The sequence below is a fragment of the Oryx dammah genome, unplaced genomic scaffold (assembly GCF_014754425.2).
Source record: "Oryx dammah isolate SB20612 unplaced genomic scaffold, SCBI_Odam_1.1 HiC_scaffold_6, whole genome shotgun sequence".
NCBI lineage: Eukaryota > Metazoa > Chordata > Mammalia > Artiodactyla > Bovidae > Oryx > Oryx dammah.
This window is the reverse complement of record NW_024070190.1, coordinates 27,129,306-27,150,466: the sequence shown is the minus strand read 5'-3', so window position 1 is coordinate 27,150,466 and position 21,161 is coordinate 27,129,306. Positions and strand designations below refer to the sequence as shown.

At 43.6% G+C, this 21,161-nt stretch overlaps 1 protein-coding gene across 13 annotated transcripts in view; it reads right to left on the bottom strand.

The window, feature by feature from the left end:
- KCNMA1 (potassium calcium-activated channel subfamily M alpha 1) overlaps window positions 1–21,161 on the bottom strand; it is a 773,098-nt gene that overhangs the window by 69,029 nt on the left and 682,908 nt on the right. For all 13 annotated transcript variants that reach the window (XM_040242344.1, XM_040242341.1, XM_040242343.1 and 10 more), the window contains 2 exons: window positions 19,437–19,661; window positions 15,361–15,553 (listed from right to left, as the gene is read on the bottom strand). In XM_040242344.1, the coding sequence (XP_040098278.1) occupies window positions 15,361–15,553; window positions 19,437–19,661 (418 nt within the window). The remainder of the gene's footprint in view (window positions 1–15,360; window positions 15,554–19,436; window positions 19,662–21,161) is intronic.

The following is a 21,161-nucleotide window of genomic DNA, read 5'->3' as shown; positions in this document are numbered from 1 at the left end:
TATACAACCATTCTTTCCAATGCAAAGAAATAGGAGGAAAACAATAGAATGGGAAAGACTAGAGATCTCTTCAAGAATATTAGATACCAAGGGAACTATTCATGCAAACAAACTGGTTCCAAATAGAAAAAGGAGTACATCAAGGCTGTATATTGTCACCCTGCTTATTTAACTTATATGCAGAGTACATCATGAGAAACGCTGGACTGGAAGAAACACAAGCTGGAATCAAGATTGCCGGGAGAAGTATCAATAACCTCAGATATGCAGATGACACCACCCTTATGGCAGAAAGTGAAGAGGAACTAAAGAGTTTCTTGATGAAAGTGAAAGAGGAGAGCGAAAAAGTTGGCCTACAGCTCAACATTCAGAAAACGAAGATCATGGCATCTAGTCCCATCACTTCATGGGAAATAGATGGGGAAACAGTGGAAACGGTGTCAGACTTTATTTTTTGGGCTCCTGAATCACTGCAGATGGTGACTGCAGCCATGAAATTAAAAGACGCTTACTCCTTGGAAAGAAAGTTATGACCAACCTAGATAGCATACTCAAAAGCAGAGACGTTACTTTGCCGACTACGGTCCATCTAGTCAAGGCTATGGTTTTCCCAGTGGTCATGTATGGATGTGAGAGTTGGACCGTGAAGAAGGGTGAGTGCCGAAGAATTGATGCTTTTGAACTGTGGTGTTGGAGAAGACTCTTGAGAGTCCCTTGCACTGCAAGGAGATCCAACCAGTCCATTTTTTTTAAAATTTTATTTATTTATTTTTAATTTTTACTTTACAATTCTGTATTGGTTTTGGCATAGATCGACATGAATCCACCACAGGTGTACATGCGTTCCCAAACATGAGCCCCCCTCCCACCCCCCTCCCCCATTTTAAAGGAGATCAACCCTGGGATTTCTTTGGAAGGAATGATGCTAAAGCTGAAGCTCCAGTACTTTGGCCACCTCATGAGAAGAGTTGACTCATTGGAAAAAACTCTGATGCTGGGAGGGATTGGGGGCAGAAGGAGAAGGGAACGACCAAGGATGAGATGGCTGGATGGCATCATGGACTCGATGGACGCAAGTCTGAGTGAACTCTGGGAGATGGTGATGAACAGGGAGGCCTGGCGTGCTGCGATTCGTGGGGTCACAAAGAGTCGGACACGACTGAGTGACTGAACTGAACTGATTCATGCAAAGCCGGGAACAATAAAGGACGGAAATAGTATGGACCTAACAGAAGCAAAAGATATTAAGAAGAGGTGGCAAGAATACACAGAAGAACTATTCAAAAAAAGATCTTCATAACCCAGATAACCACGATGGTGTGGTTATCTGGCTTACCTAGAGCCAGACATTCTGGAATGCGAAGCCAAGTGGATCTTAGGAAGCATCACTATGAACAGAGCTAGTGGAGGTGATGCAATTCCAGCTGAGCTATTTCAAATCCTAAAAGATGATGCTGTGAAAGTGCTGCACTCAATAGGCCAGCAAATTTGGAAAACTCAGCAGTGGCCACAGGACTGAAAAAGATCAGTTTTCATTCCAATCCCAAAGAAAGGTAATGCCAAAGAACGCTCAAACTACCACACAATTGCACTCATATCACAAGCTAGTAAAGTGATGCTCAAAATTCTCCAAGCCAGGCTTCAATACTACATGAACCAAGAACTTCCAGATGTTCAAGCTGGGTTTAAAAAGGCAGAGGAACCAGGGATCAAATTGCCAGCATCTGTTGGATCATAGAAAAAGCAAGGGAGTTCCAGAAAAACATTTACTTCTGCTTTATTGACTATGCCGAAGCCTTTGACTATGTGGATCACAACAAACAGTGGAAAATTCTTCAAGAGATGGGAATACCAGACCATCTTACCTGCCTCCTGAGAAATCTATATGAAGGTCAAGAAGCAACAGTTAGAACCGAACATGTAACAATGGGTGGGTTCCAAATTGGGAAAGGAATACGTCAAGGCTGTATATTGTCACCCTACTTGTTTAACTTCTATGCAGAGTACATCATGCAAAATGCCGGCCTGGATGAAAACACAAGCTGGAATCAAGATTGCCAGGAAAAATATCAATAACCTCAGATATGCAGATGATACCATCCTTATAGCAGAAAGTGAAGAACTAAAGAGCTTCTTGATGAAAGTGAAAGAAGAGAGTGAAAAAGTTGGCCTAAGACTCAACATTCAGAAACTAAGATCATGGCATACAGTCCCATCACTTCATGGCAAATAGATGGGGAAACAATGGAAATAGTGACAGACTTTATTTTGGGGAGCTCCAAAACCACTGCAGATGGTGATTGCAGCCATGAAATTAAAAGATGCTTTTTCCTTGGAAGAAAAGTTATGACCAACCTCGATAGCATATTAAAAAGCAGAGTCATTACTTTGCCAAAAAAGTCCATCTAGTCAAAGATATGGTTTTTCCGGTAGTCATTGGAGCACAAAGAAAGCTGAGCACTGAAGAACTGATGCTTTTGATCTGCAGTGTTGGAGAAGACTCTTGAGAGTCCCATGGACTGCAAGTAGATCAAACCAGTCAATCCTAAAGGAAATCAATCCTGAATATTCATTGGAAGGACTGATGCTGAAGTTGAAACTCCAATATTTTGGCCACCTGATGTGAAGAACTGACTCACTGGAAAAGACCCTGATGCTGGGAAAGGTTGAAGGCAGGAGAAGTGGATGAGAGAGGATGAGATGGTTGGTTGGCATCACTGACTCAATGGACATGAGTTTGAGCAGGCTCTGGGAGTTGGTGATGGATAGGGAAGCCTGGCGTGCTGCAGTCCATGGGGTCACAAAGAGTTGGACACGCCTGAGTGACTGGACTGAACTGATTACACAACCACACTTTCCTCCTATAGGACAATTTATCTGGGCCATTTTTCAGCACAACACACACCTTAAAATCCTAGATTCTGAGAGCTACAGTAATCTGTTCATTCTCTGCCTTCCATGGAAAATTCCACCTGGAAAGTGGGATAAGTAGATAAAACCTGGAAATATTTTATACATTTCTGAACAAAAGAAAGCAAACTTTCCACCTTCTTTCTGACAGCTTCAAACTCAAATGTATATTAACAGGAAAATAAGTTCAACAATTATATTGTTCACAGAGGCAGGTAAGAAGAACTCTTCTTCCAACTCTGCTCTTGTCTGTCTATTTGTTATGGCAATGAAGTTGGGTCCTAGCGTCTCTGATTGCTGGGGTAGAGAGGGTCACGGTCACACAAAATGAGGATGTCCAGAGACAAGAGCGTGCAGAACAAAGTTAGCCCTTGAGCACAAGAGGTAGTTTGGAAGTCTGGTGTGCCTTGAGTGCTTTCATTTCCCTGAATGCTTGTCCCCAGGGATGCTTCCATGAGCCCGAAAAGCAGATGGATAGATTCAGGCCTGCTTTCATCAGAACAACACTTGTTCTCTTTTGAGAACAGACTGATGTGGTAAGAAAAAGCACAGGCTTTGGAATCAGACAATTTGGGGATCTGAGCTAAGAGGCTCTGGGCAAAGTGGCTGTATTTTCCTGAGTCTCAGTTTTCTCATCTATAAAATAGAAAGAAATCACATCTGCTTGAATAGGTTACTGGGGGGATTAAATGAGATATTGTCTATGAACGTGCATGGTACATGATTCATTTGAAGATAAAAGGGGGGATTGTAGTTTTTTTAAAAAGAGCATTAACTAGGCACATGAGTTTTGAGTAGCTAAGCAGCTCATGCAAGCTTGATGCTGGGACAATGAGTTCAGCCGCACCCCAACACCTCCCCACATCTGTTTTCTGTCTCTGAAGCTCAGATTTCCTCTCACTGCAATTGTCCCAAGCTGGGCACAGCTTGAGTCAGGAAGCGAATTCTGCTAAGCAGGCCATTGGAAAGAATAAGTGATACTGTCCATTCTGACTTTCTCTTCCCCATTTCCACTCCCCTGATTAGACCTCCTTTTATGGAGGGTCTAAAAGCCTCCATAGGTTCAGAAAGTATCCCTCCTTCCTCGATCTCCTGTTACAGATTGTGATGGTGGTGGTTTTTCCTTGTTTCCTTCACTGTCGATCAATTGCCAGAATAGTAGATGGCAGTCTTCAGAGCATCTCTCATGTGGTGAAATACGCTGTGTAGGAAAAATTCTCCCAAGTTGAAGTCATTTAGAAAATGGCTACAATGACTGCTTTGCTGAAATACATGTGCCCCACTGTGCTGAGATCCATCTCATGATGTCCACGCAAGAAATAGGATGGGGCAGGCCCCTTTCTGTACTTGAGACCCGCTCAGAGCCCTAAGCCAGATTTTCTTTATTGTTTAGTAAGCTCTTTTAATGAAATGTACTCCTCTTATTATAGAGGACTCAAAATAAGATCTAAATCACAAACCAATAAAAGAAAATTATTGGGCTGGGTATCTAAAGTTACTACCTAGAGGCTACTCCAGTGTGGTATTTATAAATCTCTAAACAGTTAAGTATAATTGTCTTTCTGGTTTTTGGGACGGAAGCCAACAGCCATTTCAGTTACAACTGAAGAAAAATATTTTAGTACTGAGCTTTGTTCGTTTGGTGGGTATAAAGAGAAATGGCTTCTCCCCCACCACCAGTTCAGAATTGAGAGAGAATATTGTGGTAATGAAATGTTATATGGGAGGCTGAAAAAAGGCTTCTCTCGTTTCAGGGAGGGAGAATGTGTATGGGATATGTGTATAGGTACACTTGTAAGCAAGAGAAGTCCTGGTGTGCAGGCTGGGAGGGGTCTTTGGGGGAGGGGAGGAAGGGAGAAAACTGGAAAGAGCAGGTGTTCAGGGGTGACATGGGAGTTGAAGATGGGGGTGGTCCGTCAAATTAATGCGAAAGCCAGATGTGCAGCTGCTCACCCCAGTGCAGGCCACTTCCCATCTCAGACACAAAGACAGGGCCATTCTGGAAGGGCATGAAAGTTTCTACTAAGAGATCTGGTATGACCCCAATTCTGCCAAAGAGTGTAGCTCTCCTCCTGGAGTAAGACCTTCTAAAACACAGAGCTCTATATCATCAAAATCAAGAAAATAACAGAGACCCACAGTTATAAAGGACCACAGAACTCATCTCATTCAATTTCCCTGCCATCAAAAAGATCATGCCAGGAACTTGCCCTTGGCAAATGGTCATGTGGTGATAGGACTCTCACCATCGTTTTAGGCAGCCAATTCTGTGCTGGACATGCCTTTCTTCTGTGAGGTTAAAATCTGATTCTCCTTAATCATTAGCCATCAATCCTGGTTTTGTTCCACGGAGCAGAGGCTAAAATCACCCTTTCAGGCCCTAGCCTCATTCTCTTAACCGCTGGGCAAGTGACACGTAGTCAAGCCTTTCCCCGTTCTGGCTGTCCCCTTGGCAGCATTCCCTGTCTGTCAATGCCTTCCTTCAGATCTTCACAGCTCTTGACACACTCCCTCTCAGACCAGCCAGGATGAAACAATCACTGCTCCAAACAAATTGCACCTCTATCAACAAGGTTTACTCAGCCTGTCTTGAGTAATTATTTGAAACTTAATGCTGAGTGGTCTTCATTCCATTCCATTCCATTCTGTGGATTCTGTCCCATAGTTCCAGTTTAGGAAGGTCCCTTTTGAATCCGGACTCCTGTTGTCCAATATAATTTAGAGATCTTAATTCATATGATCACCCTCATATATAAAGCAGAAGTCACATTTTCTTCTCTGAAACAGTAAAAGCTATCTCAGACTTTAGGATGTACCCTGTGCCCCCAATTAATGCTGGCTCTCCAAGGACTACAGCCATACTTCCAAAGAAAAATGTCATTCCCTACTTGAGGCTCTTAACCTTTGCTGAAATTCAGACAAAGGAGAGTATCTGCTTCTACATGGATATTACTTAGTGTAACTGTGCCTGAGGGTCATGGAGGGCTGGAGGAACTGTGGTGTGTGTGTGTGGACACGTGCACGTGTCTCAAGCTTGTGTGCCTGCTAGTGTGTTTATGTTAGTCCATTATAATTTTTTTAAACTTGTGGCTATAAGAAGGCATAAAATATAAACAAATTTATTTAGAGGAAAATAGGCAGTGGACGTTTGTTCCGAGTTTCAGACACATGCTCCTCCCTCCTCAAGGACAATGAGAACTCAGCTCAGTTTGTGACTCTCTGGCTTCTACCAATAATTCCCTCTGTCCTTTCTAAAATGGTCTTCAGATTTCTCTATTTCAGCTTGCTTTCAGGATCCTCTCCCCTGAGGCTCTTCTCCACTCCTAGAACATGAGCAAGGGGGTGGATCTCTCAGTGTGACCCTCTCCTGGATTCAGGATTTCATTTACCCCCATCTTCAGGCCCACCTGGACTTTTCCATTGAGTCTCTGCAGAAATGAATCATAACTGAAACCCAACACTGCTTCCTACTGCTTCCTCCTACAGCCAGTCTCTCCTCCCCACAAGCTTATTCTTATGCATGGGCCCTGGCTTCCATCACCAGGAAGGAAGCTCACATTCATTCATGGAGTCCGTTTTACCATCGCATCTCACACAAGAGTCTCCCCTTCTTTTTCTGATTCAAGGTTCCTGATCTCCTCCTGGGTAACAACTGTTCCTACACAGTATCTCTGCATCCTCTTCTTTCCAGGCAAAACAATGCTTCATATGGCTGCCAGGTCAATCTCTCTAAAGCTCAGGTCCGATCCCATCACTCTCTTGCTTTGAAATCTTCTGAAGCTCCCTAGTGCCTACTGAATTACTTATAGCTTCCTAACTCACAGACTCATAAAAAATTATTTATAGCTTCTTAAGTAAAATAAAAATGTTCCTCAATGCCCAACCCACTCTTCAGCCTCGTGCCTCCCTGCTCCCTGACACATACACCATATTCCTGCCAAACTGTACTGACTGCTGTCCCTCAAAGACATCCCTCTGTACTGCTCTCCTCCTTACTGACATTCTGCTCTCTGACTACAGCCAGTTCTATTTGTTTCCAACTACTGAAAGCCTGTGCACTTTTTCCCAGAGTGTCTCTCAAATCCACTCTCTTTCTCTTCTTGCCCCCAATGTTAGCCTCAATAGATGGTAATTCTCTCACAGGAATCAACCAGCATCCTGAAGAAGAGTTATATATTTGCTAGGAAGTTGCAAAGACTGAGAATGTGCATTATGACTCTTGATTCCTCGAGAGTGTCTGCCATGCACAGTCTGGGCACATGACAGGTGCTTAATAAATGTTTGTGGGATTGGATTGACAACTTCAGGACAGATAGCATGAATCAGACGAATGCAAAGCATATAAGAGGAAGAAGAACAAGAGAGGAACCCTAACACCAACAACCGAATTTAGCCCAGGCGTGAAAATACACCCCCTCCATCTTCTTGAAGAGATCCAGACACTGGGAGAAGCATGCTGCTGGCTTTAAGGTAAGTAAAGTTGCTATTTAATAGCTATGTAGTCCTAGATCTCAGCCCTGCCGCCTTTCAAAAGCTGTGGTCAAGAAGAAGGTCTGTCTACTGGGCAACTAATATTCTTTACTTGGCACTTTGAAACATATGACAGAAAGCAGATGACAAACATAACCAGTTGGGCAGAAGACAGAGCTTGATTGCCCACTGCATTCCCTCACCCCCCTTTTCCACTTAAGGATTTTCAGTACTGGGAAAGCTAATGATCACCCAAAAATATACAAAAAGAATGTAGACCAACAGGTCAAGACAACATGCATACGTGCTTAGTTACCCTGTTGCGTCCGATTCTTTTAGACCCCAGAGACTCTAGCCTGATAGACTCCTCTATTCATGGGATTTTCCAGACAGGAAGTATTGAAGTGGGTTGCCATATCCTTCTCCAGGGGATCTTCCCCACCCAGGGTCATATCTGAGTCTCCTGTGTAAACCTGCACTGGCAGGCGGATTCTTTACCACTGAACTACCTGGGAAGCCCTGTCAAGACAACAGAATTGTTCTAAAGAAACAAAGTGGTTTAAAGGTTAGGATTTCCAGGAAAGCAGGAGATTCAGGTTAAAATTGTTACTTAGCTTCTCTAAGCCTCAGTTCCTTCCTTTTTACAATCAAAATGGTAACCTTCTTATTTCATGCATATCCTCTGAGGACTGACAAGAGGAGTGGTTCTGGACGGTGTTCTCAACCCTAGCTGCACCTGGGAAGCATCAGGGAGCTTCAGAAACTCCTGATGTACAGCTTGTACAACCTTCCACCAGCTAAATCACAATTGCTAAGGGGCAACCTAGGCACAGATTTTTTTTTTCTTTAACATTTTTCAAGTGATTACAATGTGCAGCGAAAGCTAGAAACTGGTACTCAAAGAAATGCTTATTGTCTTGGTTGACAAAATACCTACCACAGAATGGCAGGAATGTTCATAAAGCATAAGCATTACTATGGTTGTTGTTACCAGGGGTGGTGGTGATGGTGGTAGCGATGGTGCTGGTGGTGACCAAGGGATCTTTGCTTTGGGCTCAAAGTCCTTGTGGAGAAGAACTATTTTCAGGGCAATACCGCCAAGCTCTGTTCTGGCTCTGCAAGGAACACTTCATTCTCTGAGGTCATCACATATTCCTCTCTCTATTCAAACCTCCCACCCTTTGGCTCTCCATTTTTACTTCACAATCCTGTTCTTTGACCTCACAGGGATTTGTTTCTTGCTTCATTTTTGGCCTATCTGCCTCCAAGCCCCCTCTAAATCCAATCATCTCCTTACATGTTTCTCATGATGTCTGCGCTGACCCTTGATTACCGTCAGTTCCCTGTCCAAACTGTCCAACTCCTTAACTCCTCAAGGAAGGCCAAGCTGGTTGTTTCATAAAGAAAGGAGGAGCCATCAGACTGAAGCTTCCTCCAGCTTCATCTTCCCCATCCAGCCCTCTGACTCAGAGGAACAGGAGTCATTCTTACCCTTTTAAAGGTCACCTGATCTCTCCTGCTTCTCTCTGATTTCCTCTTTATCATTTAACAACTCTGTCCTAGAGCTTCAAACTCTCTCCCTCTTTGGGGCTTCACCCTAGTCTTATGTAGCAACAACTATGGCATATTTTTTCCTCTTCTAAAAACAAAAAGCAATTCCTTTCTTTGAGCTCCTCTGAACTATCCCATTTCTCTCCCTATCTCCACTTGAAAGAGTAATAAAGGGTCTCCAAATCTTACCTACCATTAAGGCTTCAGCCGCCTGAATGATGGCTTCTACCGGTAACAAGCTACAGCAGCTGCTCTTGCTAAGATCATCGGGAACTTCCTGAGGGTCAAAGGCACTGCTGTCATTTTCAGGCCCTGGTCTATTTGACTTTTCTTCAGCATCTGACAGTGCTAATCACTGTTTCCTTTCAAATCAGTTCAGCCCAGCAAATTCTTCTGGCATGCCAACACTGTGTCAGGTCCTGTGCTTAGAGAAACTGGAGACATGAAGATGAGCAAGATAAGGAAAAGTCCTTGTTTCTCAGAGAGCGCAGAGTCTACTCAAGAAAACACGTATAGGGACAAACAATAAGGACACTAGATGGTGGCTCTGGAATTTATTCAACTCTCTTCTCATTTACCTTCAGGCCACCTACTCCTAATTCCCCTAAATCTTTGTCCTCAGCCCTCTTCCCTGGGTTCTCTTCCTCTGTTTGTCCCTTCAATGTTGATGTTTCCCAAGGTTCCATATTGACCCCTTTTCTCTTAATTGCCCTGCCTGTCTCCCTGAGAAATATCCATCCTTAAGGCCTATACACTGTCTATCACCAATGACCCCCAAATCTATAATTTCAAACCTAACTTTATCCTTATAACCATATGTTCTTATTTCTTGCTGGATATTATCCAGAAAATTTCAACACAAATGAACCAAGACAAAATGTTTACCTTCTCTCCCAAGCCTGTTTCTTCTTCTGGGTCCTTTGCTTAATCACTTTTACATTTACTCAATGGCCAGCCTTGAAATGCATTCCCAATTCCTCATCCTTGCTCATCCACACTTCCTTCCCATCAACCAGTCTTCAACCTTCCTTCCTATCAACCAGTCTTCAACCTTCCTTCCCATCAACTGGTCTTCAACGGCTGTTTTCTCTATTTCAGATCTATCTCAATTTCTGTCATCTTCACAACTAACATCACTAACCTGTCCTGTCAGACCTCATCTGATCCCTTCTAGTCCACTGAAGCAGTCTTCTCATGTAGCTCATGCCACCATCTCTTTCCACCTCTAAACCATGGTCATATTTTTGCTATCATCTTTTTAAAAGATAGATTTAATCATCACATTTGTATAAATCCAAACGCTTAGCAAGGCAATAAGCCTATACTTGAGATCTGCACTGTTCAGTACGGTACTCATTTGTATTCTGGAAGCTATAGTGCCTGACACATAGTGGCCACTCACTTATTCTTCTTTCTTTCCCTTAAAACTTACTCTTACTAGAAGTTTAAGCAGGAAGAAACTACAGATGCTCATTTCATAACTAGATATAAATGCATAATAGCAAAAAACTAAAAACAGAACTACCACATAATATAGCAATTCCACTCCTAGGTATACATCCAAAAAAAAAAAAAAACACAAACAAACACTAATTCAAAAAAATGCATGAATCCCACTGTTCACAGAAGCATTATTTACAATAGTCAAGATATGGAAGGAACCTGAGCATTCACCAAAAGATGAATGGATAGAGATGTGCCCCACCCACCCCCAACACACACACACACACACACACACGAATATTAGCCATAAAAAAAATTTAATTCTGCCATTTACAGCAACATGGATTGACCTAGAAGGTATTATGCTTAGTGAAATAAGTCAAAGACAAAAATAGTATGTTATCACTTACATGTGGAATATAAAACATAAAACATGTGAATGTACATAACAAAACAGAAACAGACTTAGAGATATAGAGAACAAACTAGTGGTTATCAGTCAAGAGAGGAAAGCAAATAGGATAAGATAGGAATAAGGGATTAACAGACATAAACTGCTACTGCTGCTGCTGCTGCTGCTGCTGCTAAGTCGCTTCAGTCGTGTCCAACTCTGGGCGACCCCATAGACGGCAGCCCACCAGGCTCCCCCGTTCCTGGGATTCTCCAGACAAGAACACTGGAGTGGGTTGCCATTTCCTTCTCCAATGCATGAAAGTGAAAAGTGAAAGTGAAGTCACTCAGTCGTGTCCAACTCTTAGCGACCCCATGGACTCCAGCCTACCAGGCTCCTCCGTCCATGGGATTCTCCAGGCAAGAGTACTGGAGCAGGGTGCCATTGCCTTCTCCTAGACATAAACTACTATGCATAAAATAAATAAGCTATAAGGATACATTGTAGAGTACAAGGAATAAAGCCAATATTTTATAATAACTTTAAATGGTGCATAATCTATAAAAATATTGAATCACTCTGTTGTACACCTGAAACTAATATAACCTTGTAAATCAACTCTACTTTAGCAGCAAGAAACACATAATGGGAAACTCAATCGCATGATCCTTCCTTTCAGGGTCTGACTCAAGCAGCTCTCTGAGAATAGACCCTTCCTCCCTCTGCTCACCCTCCACTGAAAGATCAGACTCGGTTCCTATCTTTTAGAACCACAGGGAGAGAGTCTGGCAAGAGCCACTGTTGTACCAGCTGATTTAAATTGAAGTGTTTTCCCCAGATAAATGTGTGCTAAATAATACACCAGCTCTCCAGCCAAAGGGAAGTGACAGGCGCTCTGTAAATAAAGGCACTTAGTTGCTGGTAAAGAGCTGTAAAGTGGTTCTGAGCTGATGTTTGCTGACCAGCAAGAAGCAGCTTCACCTGCTTTATATAATTGTCGCTGCAGTCTTGCCTGCTGTATATTAAAACTGCATCTCATAGACCCAACTGTCACATTGGATATACCGTCCAGCATAGACTATGCCGCCTTTCTCTGTAATTGTTTGTGACAACCAGCCATCACATTTCAGATCTTTTCAGAAAGTATCTGGTCCTGAATCCCTATGCTGGCCCAGTCCTGACACCATGTGGGCTAGAACAGTGACACCAAAAGGGACTGTGAAAAGAGAAGAGGAAAAAGAGCTTTTGTGAGTCTAGGAGAGCAAGTAACACGCAACGTCAAGTGTCTGGACACAAATCCCAGGGAAGACTCTGCCTCCTCAATGTTAAGACACATCTTGTTTCATTTCATGTTAGAACAACTTGCCGTAAGGCTGCATGAATACTGTGGCCCCAGAGGACACATGTCTGTCCTGGGTCCACAGTTCTGACCTGCTATGTTCTGGAGAGATGGAAACATAAGGTGAAACAAAGGAAGGGATCTCATAAGGACTACAAAAGAAAGAGTGATGAAAGTGGGGAGTGGCGATCAAACTCAATAGCTCAGCTGTGTCCAACTCTCTGTGACCCCATGGACTGCAGCCCACCAGGCTCCCCTGTGCATGGGATTTCCCAGGCAAGAATACTGGAGTGGGGTGCCGTTTTTTCCTCCAGGGCATCTTCCAGACCCAGGGTAATTCCAATCCACTTGGAGCTTGGTCATGCCAAATGCCCAGAAGAGAGGTAACAAAAGTATCTGAGACCGGGGGCATTCTAGTGGGTCACCGGGGTCTCAAGGAGGGGAAGCAGTTGGAATCTCAGTTTGACGATTTGATCCCATGGACTGGGATGAACCCGAGAAGTGGGCTGTACAGGGAGCAACCAGAGGTGAATTTACAATACTCACCCATAAAGGAGGAGTGACTTCCTACAGTGATAGCCACCACAGGGCCACTGCTTTTAGAAGGTCAGAGAGTCAACACAAGGAAGTGTTAGAAGATCAAGAACAAGAGAGGAGCAGGTAGAATAAGCAAGCAAGGGGGAATACGGACTCAGTGAGGCCACAGCTTCAATAGCCCTTCATTAAGAGTTGAATGAAACGCTTGCTGGTTACCGGGGGATGTACACTCCACTGCAGCGCCAACCAGGAGTCTCTGAAGACTACCCCCAGCCATAGAGCACATCCTCTGCCTCTTCTGGGGTGTGTGTGTGTGTTTGTGTGTGTGTGTGTGTATGTGTGTGTTTACACAAAAGAAGAGCCCCTCTTTATTGCAAAAAAAAATGAGTTCCCTTATTCTTCCTTCTCTCCTTCCCAAATCTACTTTTCTTGCTTATTGCTGTGATAAAAACAGTAAAGAAGGCTTTTGAGATTGAGTAAGTATCTTAGAGGAGAGGGGAAGCATTTTTTTAAAACCAGCTAGGCCATTAAATAGGATCTCAGAGTCTGGGAAAAGGTTTAAGAGAGCTGGAAGGAACGCCGACGTCAGATGCATATGTGACTATACTGTATGTCAGGATTCTAAACTAGGGCCTTGGAAATCATGATTACTGAATTGGGAGGAAACTGGCATGCTGGGGAAAGGGAGTCTTTTCCTGCCCACCTGCCCCCCAATTTGGTTCCTTCTCCACCTGAACGGAGCACTTCCCCTGCTTCTACATTTTTCCATTCCCTCTGCTAGTTCCTGCCAGGAGAAGAGGGGCATCCAATTGAGTTGGGTCGTGTGTTCGCTGGACCCCATGCTGTTAATGTGAACATTTATTGTACCTTAAAGCACTGCACACAGTCACCTGGGGATGCTGTTAGGATGCAGATTCTGACCAGGTGGTCTGGGGGGCATGAGAGTCTGCATTTCTGCATGGTCCCTGTGTGGTGCCCATGCTGGGGTATGGGTGGGGAGACACGCAGTGAAGATCGACTCCTTAAAGGCAGAAACCAAAACCTAGCTTGCCTCTCCTTTCTCCAAGAAGACAAGCTCACTGTTTCCTCTCATCCTTTGTCATCTCAGCTTCCTGAGCAGGCCCTGCAGGAGGCAGGAAAGAGTTTAGGCTCTTTCTTAGGGCCTTGGCACATGTCCAGCAGGCATGACTGAGCAAATGGAGACCAAGATTTGAATTGGGGGGCAAGGCAAAGGAGGGTGGAGTGGAGAGGCCAAAACCAAGCTACAGGCTGTATCAGCCAGGGTATGTCGAGAATGGAAGCCGCTCTGCTATAGGTAAGAGGAAAATTAGAGGCTGACACTGCCTAGAGAAGGGCTGGAGGAGCAGTCAAAGAGGCCAGCATTATCCATTTCACTTGCAACGCCAAGGGGGAAGTTCTCCTGAACCTCACCAGAACCTCAGGACCCTCAGGGAAACTCACACCCTAGTCTCCATTTCAAGTAGCAAAGTCAGCGGTTGCCAAAGTTTCTGCTGAGAGTGGCTTTGAACCTTGCATCTGTTCAAGGTAGGTCTGGCTATAACTGCGTCCCAAGAATTAAGGCTTCTTTTTCTCTTCTACCATCTAGATAGGCCCTAGAGTCTGCTCTCATTGGTAGACTCCCTCCCAGAACCATGCAGGTAAAGGGATTCTAGGAGCTATTGTTCCTGGCTTCACTGTGATGTTGAGGAGACCTCAGAAGGGGGCAATGATGATGCTGAGTTGACAAGAGACAATGTGGCACATAGGCCTAGGCTGCAGGATGGAGCTTTATCATACCACTAAGATGGTGCTTCATAGCCCAATGGCTACAGTTCTCATGGGCTGTGTATCCTCTCCCTTTACTCTTGGGGTGCTGGCATTCAGGTCCCTATCAGGCATCCAATGCCACCCATCCAGCAGACTATGTGTGACAATGATTTTCCAGCTCATGGCAAAGCCACACAGAGGTGTTACTTGGCAGAAAATACTTCCCATCCTATCCTGTCAAGGCCATGATGAGTGAGGTTGTTTGTTGGAGGGTTTCAGCAGTGCTGCTTCTCTGAGACTCCTAGACAACGTCTTTACTTGTTACCATCTGCCCAAGATCCCAGAGCAAATGACAAGAAAGACTGGGGCAGAGCAGAGATGGCAGATGTGTCGTTTAAAGCCGTCGTGCCTCCTACAGAGAACGCTTCCCGGGCTGACAAGTGTCACCTCTTGCTAAATGACTTTGAGTGTCCATATAGTCCTCACTCTCCAGAGACCACCATCCCCTGATCAGCCTATAACAATGCAAAGCTTAACACCCCCCATGCAGCTCTAACAACGGCAAAGCTTAACCCAGGTCAATGGCAAAAATATGTGTCAGGCAGAAACATTGGAACTGTTTGGCCAGCATCGTTTCGGTGCTCTGACATTTAGCTGGCGACCTTGGTCATGAAGCCACTGTTTGGGAAGGCTGAGGGGGTGGTGTTTTAAAAGCTGGATTATTCTCGGGAAGGCAGTCTATTGTGAGTGTGGGTGTTCAGGTCTCAAGCCCGCTTCCTGGGCTGGCAAGAAGAGGCAGGAGATGCCCCTTTGAAAGCTGTGGCAGCCACAGCAGGTTTCACTACCAGGCAGGCTGATGTGAGCCTCTTTGAATTACTGAGTGAAGGATATCCCTCTTGCCAGCCCCTGTCCCCTGTAGGCACAGCAGAGAAGTATTACAGGCTGTCCTTACCTTGGGAATTAGCCTGCAAGACCCCGATGCTGTCATCAAACTGCATAGATTTGATGTTGAGTGACGCCAAGATGCATTCCTTGTCCTGCAGCGAAGTATCATCAATATTATTCTGATTGGCTGACAGGATAACGCACATGTCACAGAGGTTGATGTTGACGGCCCTTAAATCAGCCCGACTTAATGGCGTACCCTTTGGCATAGAGGAAAGAGAAAGAGAAAAAAAAAACATGGAGAAGCAAAAATGAGACTGAGGGAAGAGAGGGAAAGAGGGGGAAAAAATAAAAACAAATTAAAGATTGAGCCGGAGCTCTGGGAAATTATTTAACAAGTATCTTTTTTATGCCTTGACATTAAGCTGGCCTAACTACATTCAAGGGAATAGGAGCTGTGTGCTAATCTAAAGGGTAGTTGGTGCTGATGGCAGCATTTTAGGCTTGCTCTCAATACTCAATCAAGCTATTACTAACTAACGAGGGAGAGGAATAATGCCAGGGTTCTACATCTTCTTCCTGCCTGGAAATTGTCTTGATTTAAGTAACTGTCCTGTGGCAACCTCTGGCTTTCAGAATGTAACAAAGGGGTAGATTTCAAATGCCTGTTTATTTAATAGCAAGTCACTTCTGTCTCAGGCAAAAAGACAGCAGCTCCAACTAGAGTTTCTAAGGCAGCCAAGGGGAAATAGCCAGGGAGCATGGTGTGATGAGGTGGGGCTGAATGCAGTGCTCTATTTGGAAGAGGTGGGAGAGAGTGCAATTAACGTGCATCTTGCAAAGGGTGGGTAAAGCTTCACGTCATGTCATTTCACTACATATTTTCAGCAAGAAAAAAACAAGGAAGTCGAGTAATTGTCCAAGAACATAGGCATGGTTAAATACACCATCAGATCGATTTACAGTGGAAGTCTATGTAGTAGGTAAAAGGACTGAAAAAGAGTTCTCCATGTAGGTATTGCTTTGGAAGGATCTCAAAGAGAGAGGAGCAAGTTAAGCAAACGAACAAAAAACAAGTTCTAGACAATTCAGAAAGTATGATTTAATTTACGTAAAAAGAAACCCACAAAATAGAACTATACATGCATGAATGTATATACAAACTTTCAGAGAGAAAGTTCAGAAAAAGTACACACTAAATTAATAACAGTAATTACCCCAGGGAGGGGAATAAGACTGGAAGGAAAAGTTTGGTTTTGACTTTACATACTTCTTTTTTGTTTGAATATTTTATAACAAGAACGTATTTGTATATTACTGGAGTAATTAAAAATAAATAAGCCAGTAAACAGATTTTTTTGAAATGTCCCGTAACAACAGAAAACAATGGAGAAAAAATAAAAACAGAGCAGGGAGGGAATGACAGAGAGATCAGAAATGTAGCCACTGGTAAAATATAAGGGTTAGGATTGAAGCACACCACATTGAGCACACCACATGCTCTGTGTCCTCATAGAGGGCTATGGCCAAATAATCTGGCCATCCCACGTAAGAGGGCCCCACAGGCATCATTTTGGAGATCACGGCCAGCTACCAGCCTCCCTCATCCTCCAGCTTGAATCCAGCTTCTGATGTGCCTTCATAGAGATCTGAGTTACCTTCAACTCACTGAGCCAGCAGGGAGAGCTTCTGCCAACTGCCTATATCTCTGGATGCCTTCCTCTCGTTCTCCTTCCTGGAAAGGGGACTTTGAGAATACTAGACTTGGCCGCAGAGATCAAGGCCATCAGCCTTCTTTTTATGATTCAGTGGCAGTAATGATTCTATTCACAGCCTCTAAAATATTGCTTCAAAGTGGAATTATGGAGGAAGAGGCCTATAGGGTGGGGAAGCTGCTAGTTCCAAGCTCTGGAGCAGAATCTTTTGAGAGAAAAACTCTCCCCTTTTCCTGGGATCTTTGGTGCAAAATAAGTCTGACCAACTTCCTGAATCATTTTGCCAATGCATAAGCTTCAACTGCTTACATCCATATTCTTTTAATTTTCACCTTGCAGAAAATCCAACAGTAATTGTGATATAAGACAATCCTTGTACAGCTGTACACAAATGATTTCAAAACTCAAGTAATACAAATGACATACACAGAACCACTTTGTGTTTCTCTATGTGTGCTAAGTTGCTTCAGTCATTTCTGACTCTCTGTGACCCCATGGACTGTAGCTCTCCAGGCTCCTCTGTCCACGGGATTCTCCAGATAAGAATACTGGAATGATTTGCCATGCCCTCCTCCAGGGGATCTTCCTGACCCAGGGATTGAAGCCACACTTCTTAAGTCTCCTGCACTGGCATGTGGGTTCTTTACCACTAGCACCTTCATGCATCAGAGAAGGAAATGGCAACCCACTCCAGTGTTCTTGCCTGGAGAATCCCAGGGAGGGGGAGCCTGATGGGCTGCCGTCTATGAGGTCACACAGAGTCGGACACGACTGAAGTGACTTAGCAGCAGCAGCAGCACCACCTGAGAAGTCCGTGTTTCTCTGGGATGGCCCTATATGTGGGGCCCTGTTTAAGGAATGAAATAGGTGAAGAAAAAGGTGAGGACCCATTTCGTACAAATATGCCGTGCTTGAGTGTGCTAAATTTTGGAAGGTTTGAAATAGGAGGAGCTGCAAACAAGAGAACTAGCTCATATAGACAGAGGCAGATGAGTAGATGTGTACAAGGGCATAACGAAGGGAGCGCTCACAACAAACAGCCATACATAGCAAACATCATACACAGACCAGCAACATATACATGGACTCCTGTATCCCAGAAAAACAACAAGCTCTTTACACAATACTTTTATACCCCAGTCTACTGCTCCCAAGAACATGTAGGAAGGCACATGTAGGAAAAATAATGGTGGAAATATGTAATCACAACTATTATGTTCCTGAATTTAGCAAGGTATATCTCTGCATATGCTCTTCTGTGTAAGACTATTTGCTTTTCTGCAGGTGACTGTTTTTCACCACATGTGTTCATCAAGTCAGTGAGTTTGGGGTCCAGCATCCAAAAGATCTCTGTCTATATTTTTCTCACTTCTTTATACATTTATTGTCTATATTAATTGTCTATTGTGCTAGGTATATATAAGGATACATGGTAGCTACAAATGGCATTGCTTGTGGATAGATTTTTATGTCTTCCTTATTGAATTATCTTACTTGAGTCTTCCCCTTTCTGAGATTCTAGAAGCTAATAACAGAAAAAATGAATTTTAGCTTCAAAAGTGGGGAAAAGTCCAGACTTCTTGAAATATAGAATCAAATTTGTGTTCCTCAGTTTTAGGGATATGAACTTCCAAGAAAAATGTTTGGAGAATAAGTAGATCTTGCATGGATTTGTAGCTTGAAGAACTACAGGAAAGGTTAAAATGTAAAGTGCTCTCCAATTATTTGGGAATTTATAGAAAATATATTGATTACTAATCAAGGAAGTAGTTACATGACTCTCAAATCATAAATCCCGTACCCTCACATTAAATTGTGGAGTCCAAAACTGTTCCTTTTATGTGTTTTATAATCAATAATATCACAGGGACACATGGGCACAAATGTGTACATATGCAATGGCATGAAAACGTTACAGGGTTTCTAAATGACTATGATGGAAGGAGGGGTTGGCCAGCAGAAGGGGTTGGTCCTCTGCACAGCAGAAATAAAAATTCTCTTAAATACATTTAGTTAAAAACAGAACAAGATAAAATAAGATTTCTCCAAGCAGTTATAATGCCATAAATAAAGTGATATAAATAGTTCCATATGTAAATTCCACTATAAGCATTATAATATTGCAAAGCACTGGGTTTGGGTAGGTAAGAGAAAAAGTGTTTAGACACTGATATGGTTAATACATTTGATACCAGCTAAACTCCATGCCTGATGAGAGACTGAACTTGGCTGCAAATTCCTTTTAATAAGGTCTCTCAGGGTTTGGATATTCCTAGACAGAGTGTAGGGGAAGGGCTGAGTCCTCAGGCCCATAACCAGATGAAGAAGCAGAGGCATGATCAAAGCTACAACCATTATATTCATCTGGGATTTCTCTTTTGTGAATAAAAAGGAGAAAACAGCATTGATAACGCAACCCAGGACTTACAGGCAAGATGGAAACCTTGGGGAAGTTATGCAGCGTCTCCCATTCCCGCTTGAGGTACTCGATGGAACCCACAAACACAATGTGCTTGAGCTCGTGGTAGTGAAAGTTGCTGGCACGGAGTGGCATCACCAGGTTCCGAAGGCCAATCAGGGCAGAACTGACATCGCCAAAGATGCAGACCACCACGTGGCCGCTCAGGACGGTCATGGCAGCTTCACTTCGGGTCTGCCAGGGGGAGGAGAGCACAAGCATTGGACAGGAGACCTCACGGGGTTGTGGAAGGGACGAGAAAATCACTTGTAAAATAACAAGTAAACAATCACTGAGTGCTTACTATGTACTATTACTTTTTATTCCTTCAATGCTATATTCATGCCATGTGTTAATCACTCACTCATGTCTGACTCTTTGCAACCCCATGGACTAAAGCTCACTAGACTCCTCAGCCCATGGGATTCTCCAGGCAAGAACACTGGAGTGGGTAGCCATTCCCTTCTCCAGGGGGATCTTCCTGACCCAGGAATAAAACCTGGGACTCCCACATTGCAGGAAGATTCTTTACCACCTGAGCCACCAGGGAATACACACCCATAACTCGAGTATATGTATATAAACTATACTGATGTAATAAATATGAAGCCCATGGGGTTGCAAAGAGTCAGACATGACTTCATGGTTAAACAACAACAAAAATATATATTCACACACATCACTACTTTCTTTTAAAAAAGATTTAAGGAAGCTATGCCATACATACATATGAACAGGATTCAGGGGGAGAAATAAGAAAGAAGAGCAATACTGACGTCATTTGGAAAAGGAAGTCTTAGTTTCCAGGAAATTGTTGATAAAACTGTTTTCCTTTGTTGCTGAGATGATGATAAAATAGTCAGACTCATGCTGGCCTTGGCTCAAGAGATGAGTTTTGAATTCTAGACTCATCAATGGGATCTCACAGGACATTACTACATCAGAAGGTAGAAAATGATATCCAAAGCCAGGCACTAGCAAACTATGACTCACAGGCCAGATCTAACCCACTACCTGCTTATCTCTGGCCAGTGAGCAAAAATTGGTATTTATGTTTGAAAATTGTTGGCAAAAAAATCAAAAGAAAGATATCTCATACTACGTAAAAATTATATGAAGTTCAAATTCCAAGAAAGTTTTATCACAACACGGCTGGTCTTACTGATTTAGGTATTGCCGATGGCTGGTTTTACATTACAAAAGCAGAGGTGATTAGCTGTGACAGAGACCCTATGGCTAGCAAAGCCTAAATTCTTTGTTATATGACCCTTTACAGAAAGAGTTTGCCGACCACTATCCACTGCTGCCTTAGGGTTTCCAGGGACACAACTAGAGTGACCACTTGTGTTAAGTCATCAGAGGAAGACTCCCAAACAACCACAAGAAGGATCATAACAGCAAGAGCAACAGGCCCCCATCTTCCCCCAACTCCGGGCCTATAATTCACAAAGGAAACAAATGAAAGAATAAAATCACCCCAGTTAAAGCTTCCCAGGACAATTAAACCATCAGCCCCTGCTGGCCCCTCTGCTTACTGTGTTCGTGCAAAGAGCAACACAGGAGGCCAGTTGTGGGTCTTTCTCTGCCTCTCTTTCTGGTCCAATGCCTCCCAACTTCCTTTCTTCCTCCCAGTCCACCCACTGCATGTCTGGATGGCCCCATGTGGCTTACAATGCTTTGGGGAGGCATATTAAT